Below are 20038 nucleotides of genomic sequence, written 5' to 3' on the forward strand. Positions count from 1 at the left end.
ATCCATAGTTTCTTAGACGGTGCTGTAGAGGATGGGGCCCATCATGGGTGCATTGGTGTTCTGTTGTATGATTATGGGCAGAATTGAGACTGTCTGACACACAGTTCTGAAAGATTTTTGCCTGAATTTATGTGGTCAAAGCAGTGTATAGCACTAGTGGCAAATCACACAAAAAAATTACTTTGGAATTAAACAGAATTGTGTTTAAGCTCTAGAAGCTTTCCAGGATAGCTCTTTGGATTATAGAAGCCATATAAATACTAGGTTTGAATTTGTAGTAAACTAAATGGCAAATTTCAGAGATTTAAAGTTAGATCATTTGTAAGTATACTGAATGTTTTGCTTAACATAACATTATACATCTATTAATTTAAAAATGTTTTTGTATTCCCTAAAGGGCGATTACTCAGAGCCAACCAGATTAGTTTCAACTGGGACAGGCTCGCTAGCTGGATCAACCTTACTGAGCAGTGGCCATACCGAACTTCATGGCTCATATTATATTTGGAAGAGACTGAAGGTATTCCAGACCAAATGACATTAAAAACTATCTACGAAAGGTACTTTGACCTCTTTATATTTAACTTTTTAAAAAAAATTTAACTTTATCTTAGATTGAGTTGACTTTTCAGAAAAAACATAATACATTTAAAGCAAAATAAGTAGAAAATAGTATGTATAATATGTACACTTTTGGATTCAATTAATCACTCTCATGAATCCCATTATAATTTTGTTGTATTAGCACAAGTGTATGTCCCGTCATGTAAAGTTTACAGCTTTTTTGGATATATTCCTTTGTCAGTGTAACCTATATGATAAAAAAATGTTTAATTAATAGTCCTCTTGGCTTTGTGTATTTATATCCATGAGATACAAACCTTAAAACATTGTTTCCATTTTATTTTTTAGTGTGTCTTCCTGGAATGTTAACGAGGTTATGTTTTCTAAATCATTAGTGCAGGTATTTTCACAGGAGGTGCAGGAGGATCTTGGGAACTGTGAATACTGGCTAGAAAACTTTCTTTACATTAAACAATAAAGGAATTTTTATTGTCAGTTATTTGAAGTACTTTTAAAATTTCTGCTTCTAGTAAAGAAATGATTAAATTTTTTCTTGAAAGACATGCAGTTAGGGCTGGCCCGGTGGCTGAGCGGTTAAGTTTGCACGCTCCACTTTGGTGCCCAGGGTTTTGCTGGTTTGGATCCTGGGTGCAGACATGGCGCTGCTTATCAGGCCATGCTGAGGTGGCGTCCCACATGCTGCAACTAGAAGGACCTCCAACTAGAGTATACAACTATGTACAGGGGAGCTTTGGGGAGAAGATGAAAGGAAAAAAAAAAGATTGGCGACAGATTTTAGCTCAGGTGCCAATCTTAAAAAAAAAACGGTCATTGTGAGGATTGCACATTTAAAAAAAAAGAAGGGCTGGCATGTTGGCACAGTGGTTAAGTGTGCACGTTCCGCTTTGGCAGCCCGGGGTTCGCTGGTTTGGATCCTGGGTGCGGACATGGCACTGCTTGGCAAGCCATGCTGTGGTAGGCATCCCACATATAAAGTAGAGGAAAATGGGCATGGATATTAGCTCAGGGCCAGCCTCCCTCAGCAAAAAGAGGAGGATTGGCAGCAGATGTTAGCTCAGGGCTAATCCTCCCCCCCCCCCCAAAAAAGACATGCAGTTAAGGTTCAGTGACATGTCAAGTATATAAAGTTTTAAGAGTTACCAATTTCTTGTCAAATTCACACATAAAATTATAATCCTTTTTGTTTACCAGAACACTTAATACCTTCATGGTTTTCAGTTGCTACTCTAAATAAATTCTGTTAGAAAAAAGATAATACAAGGAAACTATGCAAACAATTTTATGAAACTTTGGTATAATTGAAAGTATTATTTTGAACATGTAAGTAAAATATTAAAACTGATAGCATTTAGTGAATAATTCGTATATTAAAACTTTTAAATTTCAAATAATCTTTCTTTGAGTGTTGTCAGCCTATGATTTTCCTTACTTTCCAACCCCATTTTTTGTGTATATATTTTATTTAATATTTTTTTAGGTGAATAACTAGTGTTAGAATTATAGAGGATTGTTGTAGTATTAGCCTGCAGATTTGAGCTCCTCTCAGTTTTGCAGTTTAATTTATGGTGAACTCAACCAGTTTACACTGGGTGTGTTCTGTCAAGTAGGCGTTGCAGTGGGTGCCAGTGACACAGAATTGCCATAGGCCTGGAGAGCAGTGGACTAAATTGCATCTGCTCTTTGGTACTTTAGGAATCATCTTGTGAGATACATGGTTGGTTTTTCCCTCAATTGTGTAGTAAAATATTGGTTTATTTCATGAATAAACGTTTGTGTCACAACAAGGTGCTGTGTGATTATGAATGTTTGCTAGATGAGCACAGTTATTATTAAACAGTTAAAAGTTAACCTTTTAAAAGTTTCAACTTCTTAATAATAATTCATACCTATATAATGGTCTTTATTTTTCACATGGTGTATTTTTACATAAAGCCCTAATTAGCGTGGACAGGTAATCCTTATCCTTGAGAAATGGTAGTTATTCTTTGTGTGTAAATAAACAGATGTCAGAGAAAAGGATAAGCTTTCATTTAGGAACTATGAACTGGATTCTTAAGAGTCTCTCTGAATTGGTACTGTTTCTAGAGTAACATTTGGTTTCAAGAAATGTGAAAATGTGGGAACAGGAGAGCTGGTTGTCTCTCAAGCGTCCTTGTGTAAGGAGGGGAAGTGCTCAGCGTTAACATTTGCCCCTTTGGCATACGTATCACCAACCTTTCTTCCTCACTGTCGGGTTCTCCGTGAGGTGCCTTAGTACTCATGAACCTTTATGAAGGTCAGTCAGGTGGTTAGAACGGTCCATGTTGTTAACAAGGGACATTGTGGTTCAGAAAGTTTAAGTGACTTTCTAAAGTCACTCAGCTCTTAAGTAGCAGAGCTGTTTCAATCCAGCTCTTTCAGACTCCATCAACTACTGATGTCCTGGTCACTGTTCTAAACACTTCACATTTTAACTCCTTTTATTCTCACAATCTGTGAGGTAGTAGGTACTATTATTCTCATTTTACACACGAGAAAGTTGAAGCCCAGGGAAGGTAAGGCTCTTGCTGAAAGTCTTACAGCCAATAAATGGTAGAGTTGGGGTTTGAAGTGAGGCAGTCTGGCTCCAGAGTCGCTGCGCTGAGTGTACTGTGCTGCCTTTCATGACAGGGTGCTTTCATCTGGGTTTCCTTAAGCTCTGGCATTGTCTGAAGTGCTTAAGAAATTGAAATTTTAGGATGAAATTAAATGTTGGAAGTTTTTACATTTTTGTGTTCCCCATTTCTTTCTAGAATATTATAAGATAGTAATATTCTATTTAGTATTTAATATATAAGATGTTTAATATAAATTGTCTTTAGTCCAAAAACAACTAACTTATTAAGCAGATGTTGCTATATTGTTTTTTCTACAATTTTTCTTTGCCTTCATAAAAACATTAGTTTTCTATTTTTAAATAGTTATCACCTTTTTCAGTTTTCCTTTTTTCCCCCATATCTATCTATCTGTCTGTCTGTCTATCTTTTAATAGAGTAAATAGTCCATGTCAGTCTTTGGTTTGGGTACAGAAAGGACTCAAGTCAGTCTCTTTACCTTCCTTTAATTGAATAGAAGGCTTAGAAGTATACTGTGTCTCAGGATTACAGAAATGTTGATCAGTTGTCACGTTTCAAAGGCTACCTGCTTGGAGTCCTGGCCCTGGGCCCCCTGCATGTTCTGTGAAGAGGGTAGGAAGTGGTGAGAGAAAATCTGTGTTCCTAGGAGATAGAAGCAGGAGAGATGTGAAAATAAAGAAAAGCTTTTTAAATCACTCAAAAATATTCATATTTAAGTTCAATCAAACAAAAATTTACTAAGTGTCTACTATTTGCAGGTCCTGCTTCTAGATGGAGATGTAATGATGAACAAGTACATATGTATTTACTTTTTGATCCAACAATCCCACTTACAGAAATTTCTTTTGAGCATACGCTTGCACGAATACAAAACAGTACTTTACAGGTTCTTTATTGTGACATTATCTGTTGCAACATAACTCAGTGCACACTTATAGGAGCATTGGTTGAATAAATTATGGCACATCCATGATAATAGAGTATTTTGTAGCTGTAGAAAAGAATGAGGAAAAACTGTCATTTGATATGGAGGAATTCCAGGATATATTATTAAGTGAAAAATGCAAAGCGCAAAAGAGTATATAACATTCTGCTGTTTCTGTAGAAAGAAAGAGGAGGGGCTGGCCCCAGGGCCGAGTGGTTAAGTTTGCGTTCTCTGCTTTGTGGCCCAGGGTTTCGCTGGTTCGGATCCTGGGCGCGGACATGGCAGCACTCATCAGGCCATGCTAAGGTGGCATCCCACATGCCACAACTAGAAGGACCCACAGCTAAAAGTATACAACTATGTACCAGGGGGCTTTGGGGAGAAAAAGGAAAAAATAAAATCTTTAAAAAAAAAAAAGGAGGAGGAATAAGAACATTCATATATAAATATGTACATGTTTTTTTTTTTTTTTCATAAAAATGTAAAGCAAACCCATGGGAATGATAAACCAGAAACTTATGGAAATGTTTACCTATAGAAGATGCTTAGATGGGAAATAAGACATCTCGGAATATACATTTTTATATAGTTTGACTTGCAAGTCATATTCGAAAAATAAAATTTAAAAAGATGAAAAAAAGCAAACCCTAATATTGAATACAGACAGAAGTAAAAGATCCTAACTGTACGTGAACTTGGTAACATAACCACACAGAGAAAATACTTAATTCAAGCACCTTTGAGCTCAGTACTCTGACTCTATTCTTAGTAGAATATATTCTGAGGACAAAATTAACTGCAGAGAAATCTTGAATTTAATAGGTTTGTTGGTAATAGTATTGTTATTATACTTCTGAAATCCTTTCGAGTGTATCGCAGGATAGAGTAAATGAATAAATAGATATTTTTGGGAACCAGTGTTTTCCCATGGGAAAGGGGAGATATAAATATTGAATGGGAGAAATTGAGGAAGAGCACTATGGTATTAGATTGGATTTGGAGATAGTAAGTATTAACTCATAATTTTTAATGAGATTTTTCTTAGCTCTGTCCATCAAAAGGGCCTAGAAGCAAAAACACCTCAAAATGGTGAGCACACCTGGAGCCTGGATCTTGGTTTCCAGTACTGGGACTCCTTGGAGGAGGGTCTAATTCCAGGTATAAGGCAGGGAAAGCTCAAGGGGAGCCTGCATTGTTGTGCCAGAAAGTATGGAAGGAAGTGTTCAAATGCAATGGAGTCTGGACAGAAGAGCACAGGACCTAGCTTGAAGGAGCACCTTTCCAATTTGGGCCCGTTTGAACATCACAAAGAAAAATGGTAGTAATGGATTATAACATATCGAAGAAAAATTCACGAGTCCATAGTAATACTTAGAAGAGAGGAAAAAAAAGATTAGTTGTTTCTTTTTAAATTATAGGAAAATGCCAGCTAATAAATGTAGAAAGAATGAGTGAAATAGAAAAATCACCGTTTTTTCACCCCAATATAATAGTTGATTCAGGCAAGCATCATCAGTGGTTCCAAGAAACATTGGGGATAGGTGGTTGGAGAACAAGATGCTCACATGGTCTCAAAATATCACTCCTCAGGTTACTTATGATTACGAAGAGGAGAAGTCCTTACAGTGGAGAGATGTAGCTGTCACCACATGCTTAATCAAACAGTCAAGCCTGGCATCATTAATTGGATGCACAGCATCGTATGCCTCTAGATAAAATGCACTAGAAGGTACCACATCACCTATGTGGCATTGTTGCCAGAAGTGTTTTACTAGGATTCTAATCATGAGGAAAGAGCCAGACAAATCCAGAATGTGGACCATTCCACAAGACAGCTGGCTTGGATTCCGTATTGGCCTCTGGGGGAGACTAAAGAGACCCAACAGACAAATGTATTGTGTGAACTGTGACTGGAATCTGTATCAGAAGGAAAATAGAGCACTGAAGGACGTTTGGGGAGCAACTGAGGAATTTGAGTTTTTGGATTAATGTTCATTTCCTTAGGTATGGTAATGGTTTTTTTGGGAAATTCATGCTGAAGTATTTAAGTGTGAAATACATTTTCAGATGGTTTGGCAAAAGAAAAGTATATGTATATGTGTAGATATATGGATGTATATATGTGTATCTATCTGGGTGTGTATGTTATATGTGTGTTTGTTTATATATACACACACATACGTACACATGTATGTAGGAGAGGAGAGAGCAGGTGCATCAAGATGTTAACAGTTTGTGAATCTAGTTGAGGGATATTTTGGTGTGTGTTCTCCTATTCGTTCAACTTTTCTGTGGGTTGAAAATTTAAAAAGAAATTTTAAAACAGTAGAAGAGACATAAGTAAGTAATTAAAATATAGGGTGAAAATGCTATGATTTGAGCAAATAAAAAGAGAAGAGGGATACAAATGTGAAGTACCTAGTTCTTATTAAAAATTTTCCCTCCTTCCATTTCTTTTGGTCTCCATAGTAGTTGTTCAGTAAACATTTGTTGCTTTGTTAGCATTTTTACTTAAGGACATAGTTTAAATTAAATGAATCTAAGAGCTGTACCCCTTAGTACACGCAAGTGATTTCAGTAACCTTTACACACATGCCGCAAGTAATTGAAAATCATTATGTTTACATACATAGCTCTATTGAAAGCTTTTTTTTTTATTGCGGTAACATTGGTTTATAACATTATATATGTAAATTTCGGGTGTACATCATCATATTTTGATTTCTGTGTAGATGCCTCACGTTCACCACCCAAAGACCAATGCAATGCATCATGACACGCATGTGCCCAATCACGCCTTTCGCCCTCCTCCCTCTCCCCTTCCCCTCTGGGAACCACCAGTCCGGTCTCTGTCTCTATGTGTTTGTTGTTTTTATCTTCTATTTATGAGTGAGATCATAGGGTATTTGACTTTCTCCCTCTGACTTATTTCGCTTAGCCTAATACCCTCCATCCATGTTGTCACAAATGGCCAGATGTCATCATTTCTTGTGGCTGAATAGTATCCCATTGTGTACATATACCACATCTTCTTTATCCATTCGTCCCTTGATGGGCACCTAGGTTGCTTCGAGGTCTTGGCTACTGTGAATAATGCCATGGAAAACATAGGGCTACATATATCTTTACACATTCGTGTTTTCATGTTCTTTGGGTAAATACCCAGCAGTGGAATAGCTGCTGTATCGTATGGCAGTTCTATTGTTAATTTTTTGAGGCATCTCCATGCTGTTTTCCATAGTTGGCACTCCCACCAGCAGTGTATGAGAGTTCCCTTCTCTCCACGTCCTCTCAAACACTTATTTCCTGTCTTGTTAATTATAGCCATTCCAATGGAAGTGAGGTGATATCTCAGTGTAGTTTTGATTTGCATTTCCCTTTAATTAGTGCTATTGAACATCTTTTCATGTGTCTGTTGGCCATCTGTATATCTTCTTTGGAAAAATATTCAGATCTTTTGCCCATTTTTTGATTGGGTTGTTATTTTTTGTTGTTGTTGAGATATATGAGTTCGTTATATATTTTGGATATTAACCCCTCATTGGATACATGGTTTGCAAATATCTTCTCCCATTGTTAGGTTGTCTTTTCATTTTGTTGATGGTTTCCTTTGCTGTGTAGAAGCTTTTTAGTTTGATGTAGTCCTACTGGTTTATTTTTTCTATTGTTTCCCTTGCCCAGTCAGACATGGTACTTGAAAATACGCTGCTAAGACCGATGTTGAAGAGTGTACTGCCTATGTTTTCTTCTAGAAGTTTCATGGTTTCAGGTCTTACATTCAAGTCTTTAATCCATTTTGAGTTAACTTCTGTGTGTTGTGTGAGATAATGGTCTACTTTCATTCTGTTGCGCGTGGCTGTCCAGTTTTCCCAGCACCATTTATTGAAGAGACTTTCCTTTTTGATTGTATATTCTTGGCTCCCTTGTCGAAAATTGTCCATCCACAGATGTGTGGCTTTATTTCTGGGCTCTGGGTCCTGTTCCATTGATCTGTGTGTCTGTTTTTGTGCCAGTACCATGCTGTTTTGATTACTGTAGCTTTGTTTTGATATCAAGGAGTGTGATACCTCCAGCTTTGTTCTTTTTCCTCAGGATTCCTTTGGCTATTCAGAGTCTTTTGTTGTTCCATATAAATTTTATGATTCTTTATTCTATTTCTCTGAAAAATGTTGTTGGAACTTTGATCAGGATTGCACTGAATCTGTAGATTGCTTTAGGTAGTATGGACATTTTAAGTATGTTAATTCTTTCCAATCCAAGAGCATGGAATATCTTTCCATTTCTTTGTGTCTTCTTCGATTTCTTTTGACACTGTTATAGTTTTCACTGTATAGGTCTTTCACCTCTTTGATTAAATTTGTTCCTAGGAATTTTATTCTTTTTGTTTCAATTGTAAATGGGATTGTATTCTTAATTTCTCTTTCTGCTACTTTGTTGTTAATATATAGAAATGCAACTGATTTTTGTATGTTGATTTTGTATCCTGCAACTTTACCATGTTCATTTATTATTTCTACAAGTTTTTTAATGTATTCTTTAGGGCTTTCTATGTATAAAATCATGTCATCTGCAAATAGTAACAGTTTCACTTCTTCCTTTCCAGTTTGGATCCCTCATTTCTTTTTCTTGCCTGATTGCTCTGGTTAGGAGTTCCAATACTATGTTAAATAAGAGTGGTGAAAGTGGGCATCCTTGTCTGTTCCTGTTCTTAGAGTGATAGCTTTCAGTTGAAAGCTTTTTTTTTTTTTAAAAAAAAAAACACTGTTTTGTTTCATGGTGGCAGGATGAATCACAAACCACACTTGACTGATTGATTTTAATATTAAAATCAGCCGGTACCACTAAAAGGTGTGGAGCAAGTAGATGCAGAAGATGCAGTGTTCATTAGTGTCTTAAGAACTGAAATGTAAAAATGCCAAGAAGTCAAGTTAGCCACTTCAGATCCTGTAGGAGCTAAGATGGACTGTCCTTCAATTAGGTCAAGTATGATTAGAATCTGCAACTCTTAGGTTAGTCAGTTTTTAGGCAAAATCATAAATATTTTAAAAAAATTCATAGTGTCTAATTTCTTTGCAGAAAATTTTTTATTCCTGTATGTTGTTAAACTAGATAGAAAATGCTGAGCACGTTTGTGTGAAACTGAGCTTTGGCCTTATCGTTGGGCAGTACTTTAAATTAGGTAGTAATAGTTTTGGGAGTCTTCTATTTAATTTTTTGCAGGATGGTGGGAAGAAAAGAAAAGATACAAAAAGCATGAGGAGCAATTTGATCTCATTTTAGATATTGTCATTTGAATATAACATCTTCCTGAAATCTTAATTCCTCTTAAAGAAACCAAGATGAGTAGATGTTAGAGACCTAATGGCTTCTCTTAATTTTTGTTTGTCCATTCTAGTGACTTTGCTTCAGTTAACATGTATTCTGTGTGAGTTTTTACTGTGGGTCAAGGCTTATATAGTTGTCCTTTATGCTTTGATGTGTTGCAGGGTCTAGCCCAGGAGGGATTCATTAAGAGACAAATATAAAGAGCATCTCATGCCCTTGAGGAACTTACATCTTTTTAATTAAATTGTTTTCTATGTAAAAATAGATTCAAACTTATGAAAAAGTTGCAAGAATGAGAATAGTACAAAGAACACCAATGTACTCATTGTTAAGATTTTACATCGATTGCTTTATCATTTGCACTTGCACTGTCTCCCATGCTTTCTCTCTTTCAGTATACACACACACACATTTTTTTCTAAACCGTTAGAGGGTATATGACATACAACATATCTTTTGTCCTTAAATACTTGAGTGTTTAGGAACTTAAATTCTGATTGAAGGTAAAGATACACATTCGAAACAAGTGGAGGAAAGTGAAAAATGTGATGGCTCAAACAATTAACCAATTAACAAATTTTATCAATATCAGGCTAAAACATTGCTTTCTGGATGATAGAAAACTTTTCAGGCTAAAACTACTGTTCTTTGCTGATAGAGAATTGCTTGACCTTTTAAAACTTTCACTCTAAATTTCCAAATTTGAGCCTCAAGCTATACAACTTCCTAATGTTCAAGGAAATTTTCAAAAATTTCCATTTTTAGTAAATTATATCTTACAAACAAGAATATATACCACCCATAGTTTGAAGATAATAGTAATCTTTTCACCCTGTTTATGAAATAGAACATTTGCCAAAGAAATGTTTTTGAGGGGATATTTTTCATCAGATAAAAATAACTTGGAGTGAATTTTTGTAGGGAGAATATTTTATTTTGTTCAAGCAAATATAGAGTATTATATATTGGAGGTATAATGAGGTGATGAGAACTTTATTTTGGTATTAAATTAATCCGTTATTTTAGACTTGAGCACTTGGTGGCCCTGCCATCCATGAATGGGTTGGATTCAGGGTGATTTGTGTGCTTACAAATACTTACAAAGAGTGTTTTGTAGCTATTCTAAGGAAGAGAAAAAGAGAATGTAATAAGAATCTTTGAGAATTCCGTAAAATATTGACAATTAAATTTAAGATGATTTGGAATGAAAAACTATACACAGACAATTGGATCAACATATTGAAAGATCATATAGTGGAAGATGTTAGAATAATTTAGATGACTGTTTCTAGTTAACCATAGTTGAGTTCTTTGATGCTATTGCTTGTCATTTGAATAATAAAAAGTTTTATTTACCGCAGACAAAAAGCAGCAGTATATAATTGATATTCATTTATTTTATTAAAGAAATCTGATTTGGTAAAAACAATCAGAAAATAGTATTTTTAACGCTAGTAGTAAAATTTTTTAATACATAAAAAGCCTCATTTATTTTTATAGCAATTTGATGATACATCTGCTTGCTTTATTCAGCTGAAAAAGAAAATGTTGGTTCTTAGTGTTTGGTAAAATTGCTTTGTTAAATTATTTTCTAAATTGTTCAACTTTTAACAAATGACATTTGATACTAACGCTGGAAAGCAATTTCAGCTAATTAAGTAGATCTCTCTACAGACCGTTGGAACATTAAGATGACATACTGTTCATTCAAGATTATTTTAATTGGTACAATTATTGTAATTTTCTTGCAATTATGTGTTGAGCTAAAAGCTTTTGTCTAGATCATTTGAGGCGTTTTTTTTGGTTAACATACATTTAGTAAGAAGAAAGAGAATAAAATAAAAACTGTAGATAAAGATTTTCTGTCTACTTTTTATTACAGTGTTTTAGATAACCATTGAAATATTTTAGTGTAAAACTTTATTTCTGGTATTTTTCAGTAAGTATTTTAAGCAATGATAGAGGCTTTTGAAAGATCAGTTTAAATAGTTTTCATGAAGATAATGTTTTAAATTTCTGTTTTGACACTGCTCAAGCAATCTTTTACTCAGGATGACACGGTCAGGATAGTTTTGTGATAAGGATAATGCCACAATTTATTTTGGTACTCTATTTTGAGTTTTTGAAACAATTGATTAAATTTTGAGAAAGCCTCAGAGTGGTAGCCATTTTCCATTTCATTGAAATAGCTATTTGCTGAATAAGGCACTATAGACATCTAATTTATAACATTTATATTAAATTCAGTATCTTTATTTAAGTAGGGGTATTTCTGTACTTAAGACATTTTTCATAATAAAACATCATATCTTACGATATTCCTTCCTGATATTCAGCCAAAGTTTTTGGAAGCTTAATTTGATCACTTCTAGTTATCTCATGCCTCTCTTAGCTCTCACTAACCTCCTTTCTCTGTCCTTCTTGTTCTGGGTGATTATTAATTGCCCCCCGCCCCCCTCAGGTGGCCCAGATTATGCACAGGCTTGTTTCTTTTGCATGTGGACTTAAGTTATGAATTTGAATAGCACGAAAAATTGATCACTAGTTAGTTTAGATTTGTGAAGAAGTTGTTTAATCTCCTTTGCAATATACAGTACATCCTTTGTACTGATGATTTTTCTCTCAATTTAGGTTTTGAGGTACTGTCAATGTCTATTCCAAACACTGTTTCGTGCATGCTGTTTTGGTGTTTTTTGTATGTAGTTTAGAATCTTAATGAAATTCTATCTTCTTGATATGATGTGACTTCTTTATAGGTGTTGGTGTTGTCATCATTTAACATTTATTAAATTACCACCTTGTGTATAATTATTGCTTCCATCTTTATTCCTAAAACAACACTTGCCCTTAATATATATATAAGGTAAATACTTTATTCAGGGGTTCAACATTTTATCACTATCTTTATCTTTTTTAAAAGATAGCCTGATCTAATTCTTTGCAAAATCATGGGATAATTCTCCATATAGGAGAGGAAACTAAGCAGGTTTGTGTTGAAAAGAAGCAAATATAATCTAAAATAGAAATCACATTTTATCTGGATAGAAATAAATAACAGTGGTATATTATCAGGTTTAATGTGAAAATCGAGCCTTCAAACCATGAACAAAGATGCCTGTAATCAGATGTAATGTTGACAATTAAACATGCATTTCTGGTTGTGCATTGTTTATTTTTATTCATTGTCTTTGTGGAATTAGTTGGAAAATTCGGGTTCCTAAAGATAAACAAAAGTGAAGGGCAGAATTTTTTAGTTTGTTTTGATGTACCTGCAAAAATAATGCCTACTTTTGTTTTTTGGGAAAAAAAGAAACATGTTAAACTAGATATGTTTGACTGTTTTTTGAGTTTATCTGTTTATATATTTTGCTACTTCTTTGTTTTATTGTTGCTACCAGACTTGTAGCAACACCCAGAGAGAAGTTAATAGGAGAAAGCTTAGAATTCATTCATTTATGAGCACCTCTGGTGGACCAGGCACCATTCTCCAAGCTTGGATATATCTGTGAACCAAACAGACACAGCTCTCTGCTCTGAGGAGCTTACTGTAGCAGAGAGTGGTGGGTAACAGACAATGTCTGTCATACATAACTATGTAGCATGTTAAAAAGTGACAAATGCTATGAAAAAAATAAGAAGTAGAACAAAGTTAGGGAGAGGAGGAGTAGGGTTGGTGCCATGTTACATAAGAGGCTTAGGATAGTCCTCGTTGAGCGGGGATCTGTTGAGTGAAGACTTCTTGAAGGAGGTCAGAGAATTAGCCAAGCAGATATCTAGGGAGAGCATCTCTAGGCAGAGGGAACAGTTTGGACTAAGATCCGAAGGCCAGAGAGTGCCTGGACTGTTCAGGGAACAACAACAACAAGGGATCTGGTGTGGCTAGAGGGCATTTAGTGAGGGGCTAGGGATAAGAGATGAGGTCAGGGAGGTCAGGGGAGTAGGGGTCATGGACAGCTTTTGGAGGACCCTTGTAAGGACTTTGGCTTTACCCTCAGGAAAATGGAGCTCTCTTGCAGGGTCTTGAAAACATTATATCCATACCCTTTATGCTCTCAGGTGCCTATTGTTTGGTCACATCAATGTAACTTGGCCTGAGTTAGAGAACCCTGATGGCCAAAGAGAGCTTATTTTGAGAACCTCATGCTGGGAAGGGGATAAGCGTGAATCTGGGTGGAAAAATTAGGGTAAATGAAAAGTTGTGCAGAAAGTAGGTGGTGATCCCACAGTAAAGATGAATGAGTGATAGAGAATGGCACCTAGTAGCACTCCATGAATATGAGAAAGCTAAGAAATGAATAATATCATCTATAGTGTTGTTGCAGTGTACTGAAAGAAAACTAGTTATTCTAAGCATCTGCAAGAATTTATATGACTCATTTTCCTGTGTGTCTCCTGTTGTAATAGTTTCTTGTTTCTTAAGATCACTTTATTCTTTATTTTCTAATAAAATATGGGTTTATAAGCCTACTTCTTGAATCATTTTTTAAATTGCCTTCTTTCCCTTGGATTTGCCAGCTACATGGCCTTTCCCCTATCCCCTACATTTAAACCCCTGGTTGAGAGTGAATGAAAGTTGGTTTCCAAAGCATTGAGGACTGATAGGTATAGAGAGCAACTAATGAGTTGCTTCTAGAGTAATACTGACTTTGATTTATGAGCAGTATAAGATGGAAATCATGGTCATTGCCTATCAGATTGATCTCTCAGGATAAAGAAAAATAATTGGCCAAAATTCTGTATATAGGAGTGGGGTTTATCTGGAGTTCCAAACAATCTTGACATGGCTCTCCATCCCCTTCTCATGCCTTCTCCCTCTTGCTTTTCACCTTTCCACCTGCATTCTTTCTGGCACATCCTCCCCTCTCCTGCCTCATTCTTCTGGTCTCATCTTAAATGCCACTACCTCAGGAAGACACCTTTTGTAACCAGGCATACCCCATTCTCCAAGATTTTATTAGATGTGTTAATTATAATCTGGTGTGTTCCTTCATAGCACTTACCATAGTTACCCTTGTGTAAATATTTGTATTGCTATTTCTTTAATATTTGTTTCCTGAACTAGACTGTCAACTCCATGGATTGTAACTTCCTTAAACCTTGTTGAATTCCTTACTTCTAGATGTTCTTGGCCTAGGGTAGGCAGTAGTGGGTATTTCTGAACGAATAGAATGTGATGATGACGTTTGGATTGAGGCAAGCATGGATTGGGGGAGGGTGGTAAGTGAGGAGCCGCGTTTTATCTTGAAAAGAGTAAGTACTACCCATACAGGCACTTCCTTCTTCGGTTCTAAATGTGGGTAAAATGTTTCCTTACACTGGTATTATATGTCGTACACTCGTATTATACACTGGTGTTATGCCAGTGGTGTTATAGAAAAACCACTGTGTTATACCAGGGTATCCCTGGGTCAGGCGTGTAGGAAGTTCTCATGCTCAAAACACTGAATGAATGGTGATTACGTATTTCAGCCAACACTGAGTAGTCTCCTCTGCCTTTGTCAGGTGGTACTAAAATCAAAGCAATGTTTTCGTAGGCATTTCACATTTCTAGGGTTTTCTACATTTATAATCCTTTTGTGAATGCCATAGTTTGGAGTTGCTTCCTATTGCCACTCTTTAGACAGGCCCCTCCCACTTCAGTTTCTACTTACAGGCTATGTCAATATTGTTTACAAAGGCCTTGTGACTTAGCTGGACCCCATTTTTGTTATGCTAAACATTTCGATTGTGTTCATTCATTAAACAAATATTATAGAGTTTATTGTGTACTGGGCACATACTGATAAAAGTACTAGCTAATATTACTTGAGCCCTCAACAGATGCCACGCATTGGATCAGGCACTTTACCTAGATTATCTCGTTTAATACCCGTGACTCTGGGAGGCAAGGAATAGGAGGTACCTAAGATCACACAGCTGTAGCTGTCGGAGCTTCCCCAGGCCTGTTTCTGGAAGTCAGGAATTGGTCTGTAACTGTGCAGTGAGGCAGTAGGTCTCAGATATTAGACATACAGAACTGAACTGATTTTATTTTAATTTCCAGATATTTTTATTTATTTTCAGATAAATATTTTAGAACCATTTGTTATGTACAGCAGATAGAAATTTTTCCAGAGGATTGAATTTGTCTTTTTTATTAAAAAAATGCAAACTTCTTACCAACATATGTAAAATCCCAAATAAATTGCTTCATTCAATTCTAATTGTGTCTAGTAACTGCAGTAGGTTTTGTATGGAAAGCTTAAAAAAGACCGGTTGTGATATTTAGCACTTACGCGACTCATGCATCTGTTTATTTAAGCCTTTATACCATTTTTAGGTGCGCTAAGTGGTTGTAATTTTTTTCTAGGTAGCCTTTGCAATAGCTTTTCTCTTGCTTTTAATAGGATAAAATTGATTTTAAATTTTTTTCTCATTTAAACTCATGATGCCATTTTCAATATTTTATGTTGATTGAGAACAAAGAAAGAATTTTAAATGTTCCAAACTTGTGTTTTTAACTTCAGCATGAGAAACTTAAGTATATTAACTAAGGCTATTTGAAAACAGAAATAACAAAATCAGTTTCTCTAAAATATATGTTTTAATATGTAACACAAAAAATATTACCTATGTAGGTTTACAGTTTATTTTATAATATAGTAAGAGTATTATGCATGTTTATGTTAAAATCTTATTATTGAAGGATTCAAATTTGCCAAAAAAATAAATGTGTCTTTAGCGATCAGGCAGAGATCAGTTTTTTTCCTGAAGTTATTTTTCCAACAGAGGTTTGTGATTTCAGAATTTCAAATCAAAATATATTTTAGACTCTTCAAAATATGAGAATAAACAAGAGTAATATACAACAAAAATGCTAGCTAGGGGCTGAGCCCGTGGCCGAGGGGTTAAGTTCGTGCGCCCCACTTTGGTGGCCCAGGGTTTTGCCGGTTTGGATCCTGGGCACAGACATGGCACCGCTCATCAGGCCATGTTGAGGCAGCTTCCCGCGTAGCACAACTAAAAGGATCTACAACTAGAATATACAGCTATGTACTGGGGGGCTTTGGGGAGAAGAAGAAAAGATCAGCAACAGATGTTAGCGCAGGTGCCAATCTTGAAAAAGCTGGCTGACTCAAAGCCTTAGATAAAGTGAAGTGCCGATTTGAAAGCACGCTGTAAGTGGTTGTAGCAATATCCAAGAAGTCCACAAGATGGGAGTATTTTCCCTAGAAACATTATGAGCCGAGTCAGCCAAAAAATAAGATGTAATGCATTTTGCTTCCCCCTTTCCATAGCACAAAAACAAGGAAAACACTGAGTTTAATGAGTATTTTAAACTCTGAAGTTCAATTTTCATAACTATTTTTTTAAAAACTGGCTCCACAGGACATTTGTAAGTGCTGATAACTATGGTCTAGGCAAGTAGATGGTGTCTGATCATATGGTGTAGTTTTTATTAAGTTTGGTAGTACCTTTTTCTCCTAAAATTCTTTTAAATTAACTTTTGGGAAAAGAGTGGGTATGAAAACAAGAGGAGTTTAAAAAAAAATTTTCTGCTTGCAGATTTGTATTTAGCTTTAAAAATATTAAATCCTAAACATTGTACAATTTGGGTTCTATGCTTATTAAGCATGAAGTCTTTAACTTGTGTAATAAAGGTTTTTCTTTAATCTGAGGCGTATTGATAGGCAGACTTTGAGTTCATAGCCTCCATTCTCTCTCTGCCTGTCATTGAGTTTTATTGCAAAACATTTGCTTCCTGTATATGATTAATGTAACACTTTTTAAGATTTCTTAAAGGCAACCATAACATGAACATCTCATCACTTGCTAGCACCTCACAATATTATTAGTGTTCCTCAAACAGCTATGAAAATTGGATCTCATGTACTGTCATCAGAGTATTTTTTAATATAGTATAAACTCAATATAAAACAACGGACTTTGCTTTTTTTGATAGATACTATTTTCGTATCGAGTCAGTTATGAATTATTTTGCCTCTCTTAGCCTCTTTCCCGAAGTCTTCTCTATGACCCTAGCTTGAAATTATTGTTTTGTCATCTGAATTGCTCCTGTCTGATCACTTGCGTGGTAGTATCTGGGTAGGCGTCATGCTGTGGGACACAATTTTTCAGGCTTTTTTCCCCTGGTGGAAACCTTTTTTGTAAATTAAATCTTATACAGAATGCTAATAAGTAAAGCAGAATGAATATAAAGTAATTGATTAAAATTATAACATTTCCTAATAAATTCAGTTAGAAAAATGAGCTGTTCTGAAGAATATTAAAATTGAAATGTGGATGATTGTTGCAATCCTGCATTAGCTTAAACAGCCATTTGTTTCTGTACTTAATTTTGGTAATATAATATCAAGAAAATTCTAAATCCTAAATAGATGCAGATGTTACCAATTTTTAAAATTGCTTCGCAATGGCAGGATGTTTTCAATTAATCTGATCCAGAAACTTGAAAGATGAATTGGGAATTTTACTTCGTAGGTGAATCACAAATAGTATAATCTTTGCATTGCTCACTTTTCTTATGACTGGGTGAAGTGTTGGGTGCTACTTCTCTTACAAGGTCCTATCAACTGGGTCATGTCATGAATTATTACTGTGGTTTTCTAACTGGAAATTTCTAATTTTCTAACATTCTGTGCTCAGGCACATAGGGTGGAGTAGTGTACTTGCTTGCACAATTTTGTGAACAGAAAAGGGCTGCTCTGGATTAAAAAAAAACAATGAAGTAATTAAATATGCACATGAAGATGGAGGAGATAACTTTATTTTATGACCATAGTTATTGTTCATGTTCAAAACAAGAACATATGAACAAAAAACCAGAATGACCTGGTAGCATAGGCTTATTTGTTGATTTTCCTCAGTGTGTTAAAAGTTAATATGTAACAGCATTCTATTTTATTATATTTTTAAGGTGTTAAAAACATGCAAATCATTAAGAATTTTGAGCTGTGTCTGTGGCACCCAGTTTGAACTGGTGCAGTGAGCAGGGTACAGGCTTTTACATCATGCACACACGGTTCCAGCTCTGCCACTTACATCTGGGGTGGTGTCAGGCCAGTTGCTTGACCTCTCTGAGCCTCATGGAATTTTAAAAATGGAAATAATAGGGGCTGGCCCTGTGGCCGAGTGGTTAAGTTTGAGAGCTCTGCTTCAGTGGCCCAGGGTTTTGCCGGTTTGGATCCTGGGCATGGACATGGCACCGCTTATCGAGCTATGCTGAGGCAGAGTCCCACATGCCACTGCTAGAAGGACCTGCAACTAAAATATGCAGCTATGTACTGGGGGGACTTGGGGAGAAGAAGGAAAAATAAAAAAGTCTTTGAAAAACAATGCAGATAATACCTCATGGAATGTTGGGTGACAAAAATTAGATAAACTAGGTTAAATACCTGGCTCAGAGGATGACAGGCAGTAGATATTCAACAAATATTAGTTCTTTTTTTATTTCCCTCTCAATTCTTTATAACTTTTAAATATATACTTACTCAGAATCTGTTAGATAACACACATGAATGAAGGCCTTATCGGTATTGTAGTTGCACCTAAGCAGATAGCTGTTTGAGCTTTCCTGTTTTACCCTCCCTGTTTGTTGGTCCTTTCTCATCTCTGTAGTTACTGAAATGGCACCCTTAAAGCCAAGTGAAGTTATGCTCCGTGTGCCGTCTTTACACCAAGTCCAAGGCAGCCGGGACGTGGAAGGGACATCTCTGCGTTAGGCCGCTGCTTCCTTCATTGCTTTGAGAGAGAGCGTTTCCCCATGGCGGGAGCACGGGAAGCATCTACAGGGTCCTAGACAGGATCTTAGAAATCTACTTCAGCCCCGTTGAAATAAGGAAAGTAAAGTCTAAAGAGGTTAAATGACTTGTCCCAAGTCATACACAGTTAACAAGTAACCTAGCCTTTAAACAATTCATCTCATTGCTTTTGATTGTCAAACATTATAGCCTTATTCGAAGTTATCTGAGATCATCAAGTCTGGATTTAGGGAAAGTCATTGCAGTAAATACTCTGTTCTTTTGTTTCAGAATATAGCCAAATTGCATTTCATGCAGGCATTGTATTCCTAGAAATCACTGCCTTTATCAAAACTGCGTTTAATGGGAAGCATCTAACATGTAAATATTTGGTATGTTTATATAATAGCTTCAAAGGGAGGTTATTTCGCCCCTAGACCTCGGTTACACTAAGTTTCCTAGTCAGTTGACACGCTGACAGATCGAATCATCCCTGGAGATTCCCTAAGTCTCCTTTCTTTTGGAGTGTAAGTGTTTCCGTGTCAAGGTAATTCAAGGCTTTTTTTTGTTTTTTTAACTTAATGAGATTTTTATGGTCATAAAATTTTCCTCCTATTGTTTCTAGTTCTAGCTCGTTTTTCAGTTTCTGACCGTAGTTGTTACTCAGGTTCAAAACAAGAAGGAAGAACAGCTGAAACATATGAACACGATATTGCCAGCAGCCCTGACTTATAACCCAGAAGTGTGAACATAACTTGGAAAAGAAGGGGCTATGTCACGTGAGGTCCTGGATGTAGTGGGATCTCTGCCACCAAGGTCATATCCTGTGCTGCCCAGGTGAAGCCTTGCTGAAGCCCAGCTGCAGATAT

The 20038-nt window shown here is 36.0% G+C and overlaps 1 protein-coding gene across 25 annotated transcripts in view; it reads left to right on the forward strand.

Moving 5' to 3' along the window:
• Positions 1 to 20038, forward strand: part of KIDINS220 (kinase D interacting substrate 220) — a 114055-nt gene that overhangs the window by 60474 nt on the left and 33543 nt on the right. For all 25 annotated transcript variants that reach the window (XM_044771905.2, XM_070512645.1, XM_044771907.2 and 22 more), the window contains exon 22: positions 398 to 560. In XM_044771905.2, the coding sequence (XP_044627840.2) occupies positions 398 to 560 (163 nt within the window). The remainder of the gene's footprint in view (positions 1 to 397; positions 561 to 20038) is intronic.

The sequence above is a fragment of the Equus asinus genome, chromosome 6 (assembly GCF_041296235.1).
Source record: "Equus asinus isolate D_3611 breed Donkey chromosome 6, EquAss-T2T_v2, whole genome shotgun sequence".
Taxonomy (NCBI): Eukaryota; Metazoa; Chordata; class Mammalia; order Perissodactyla; family Equidae; genus Equus; species Equus asinus.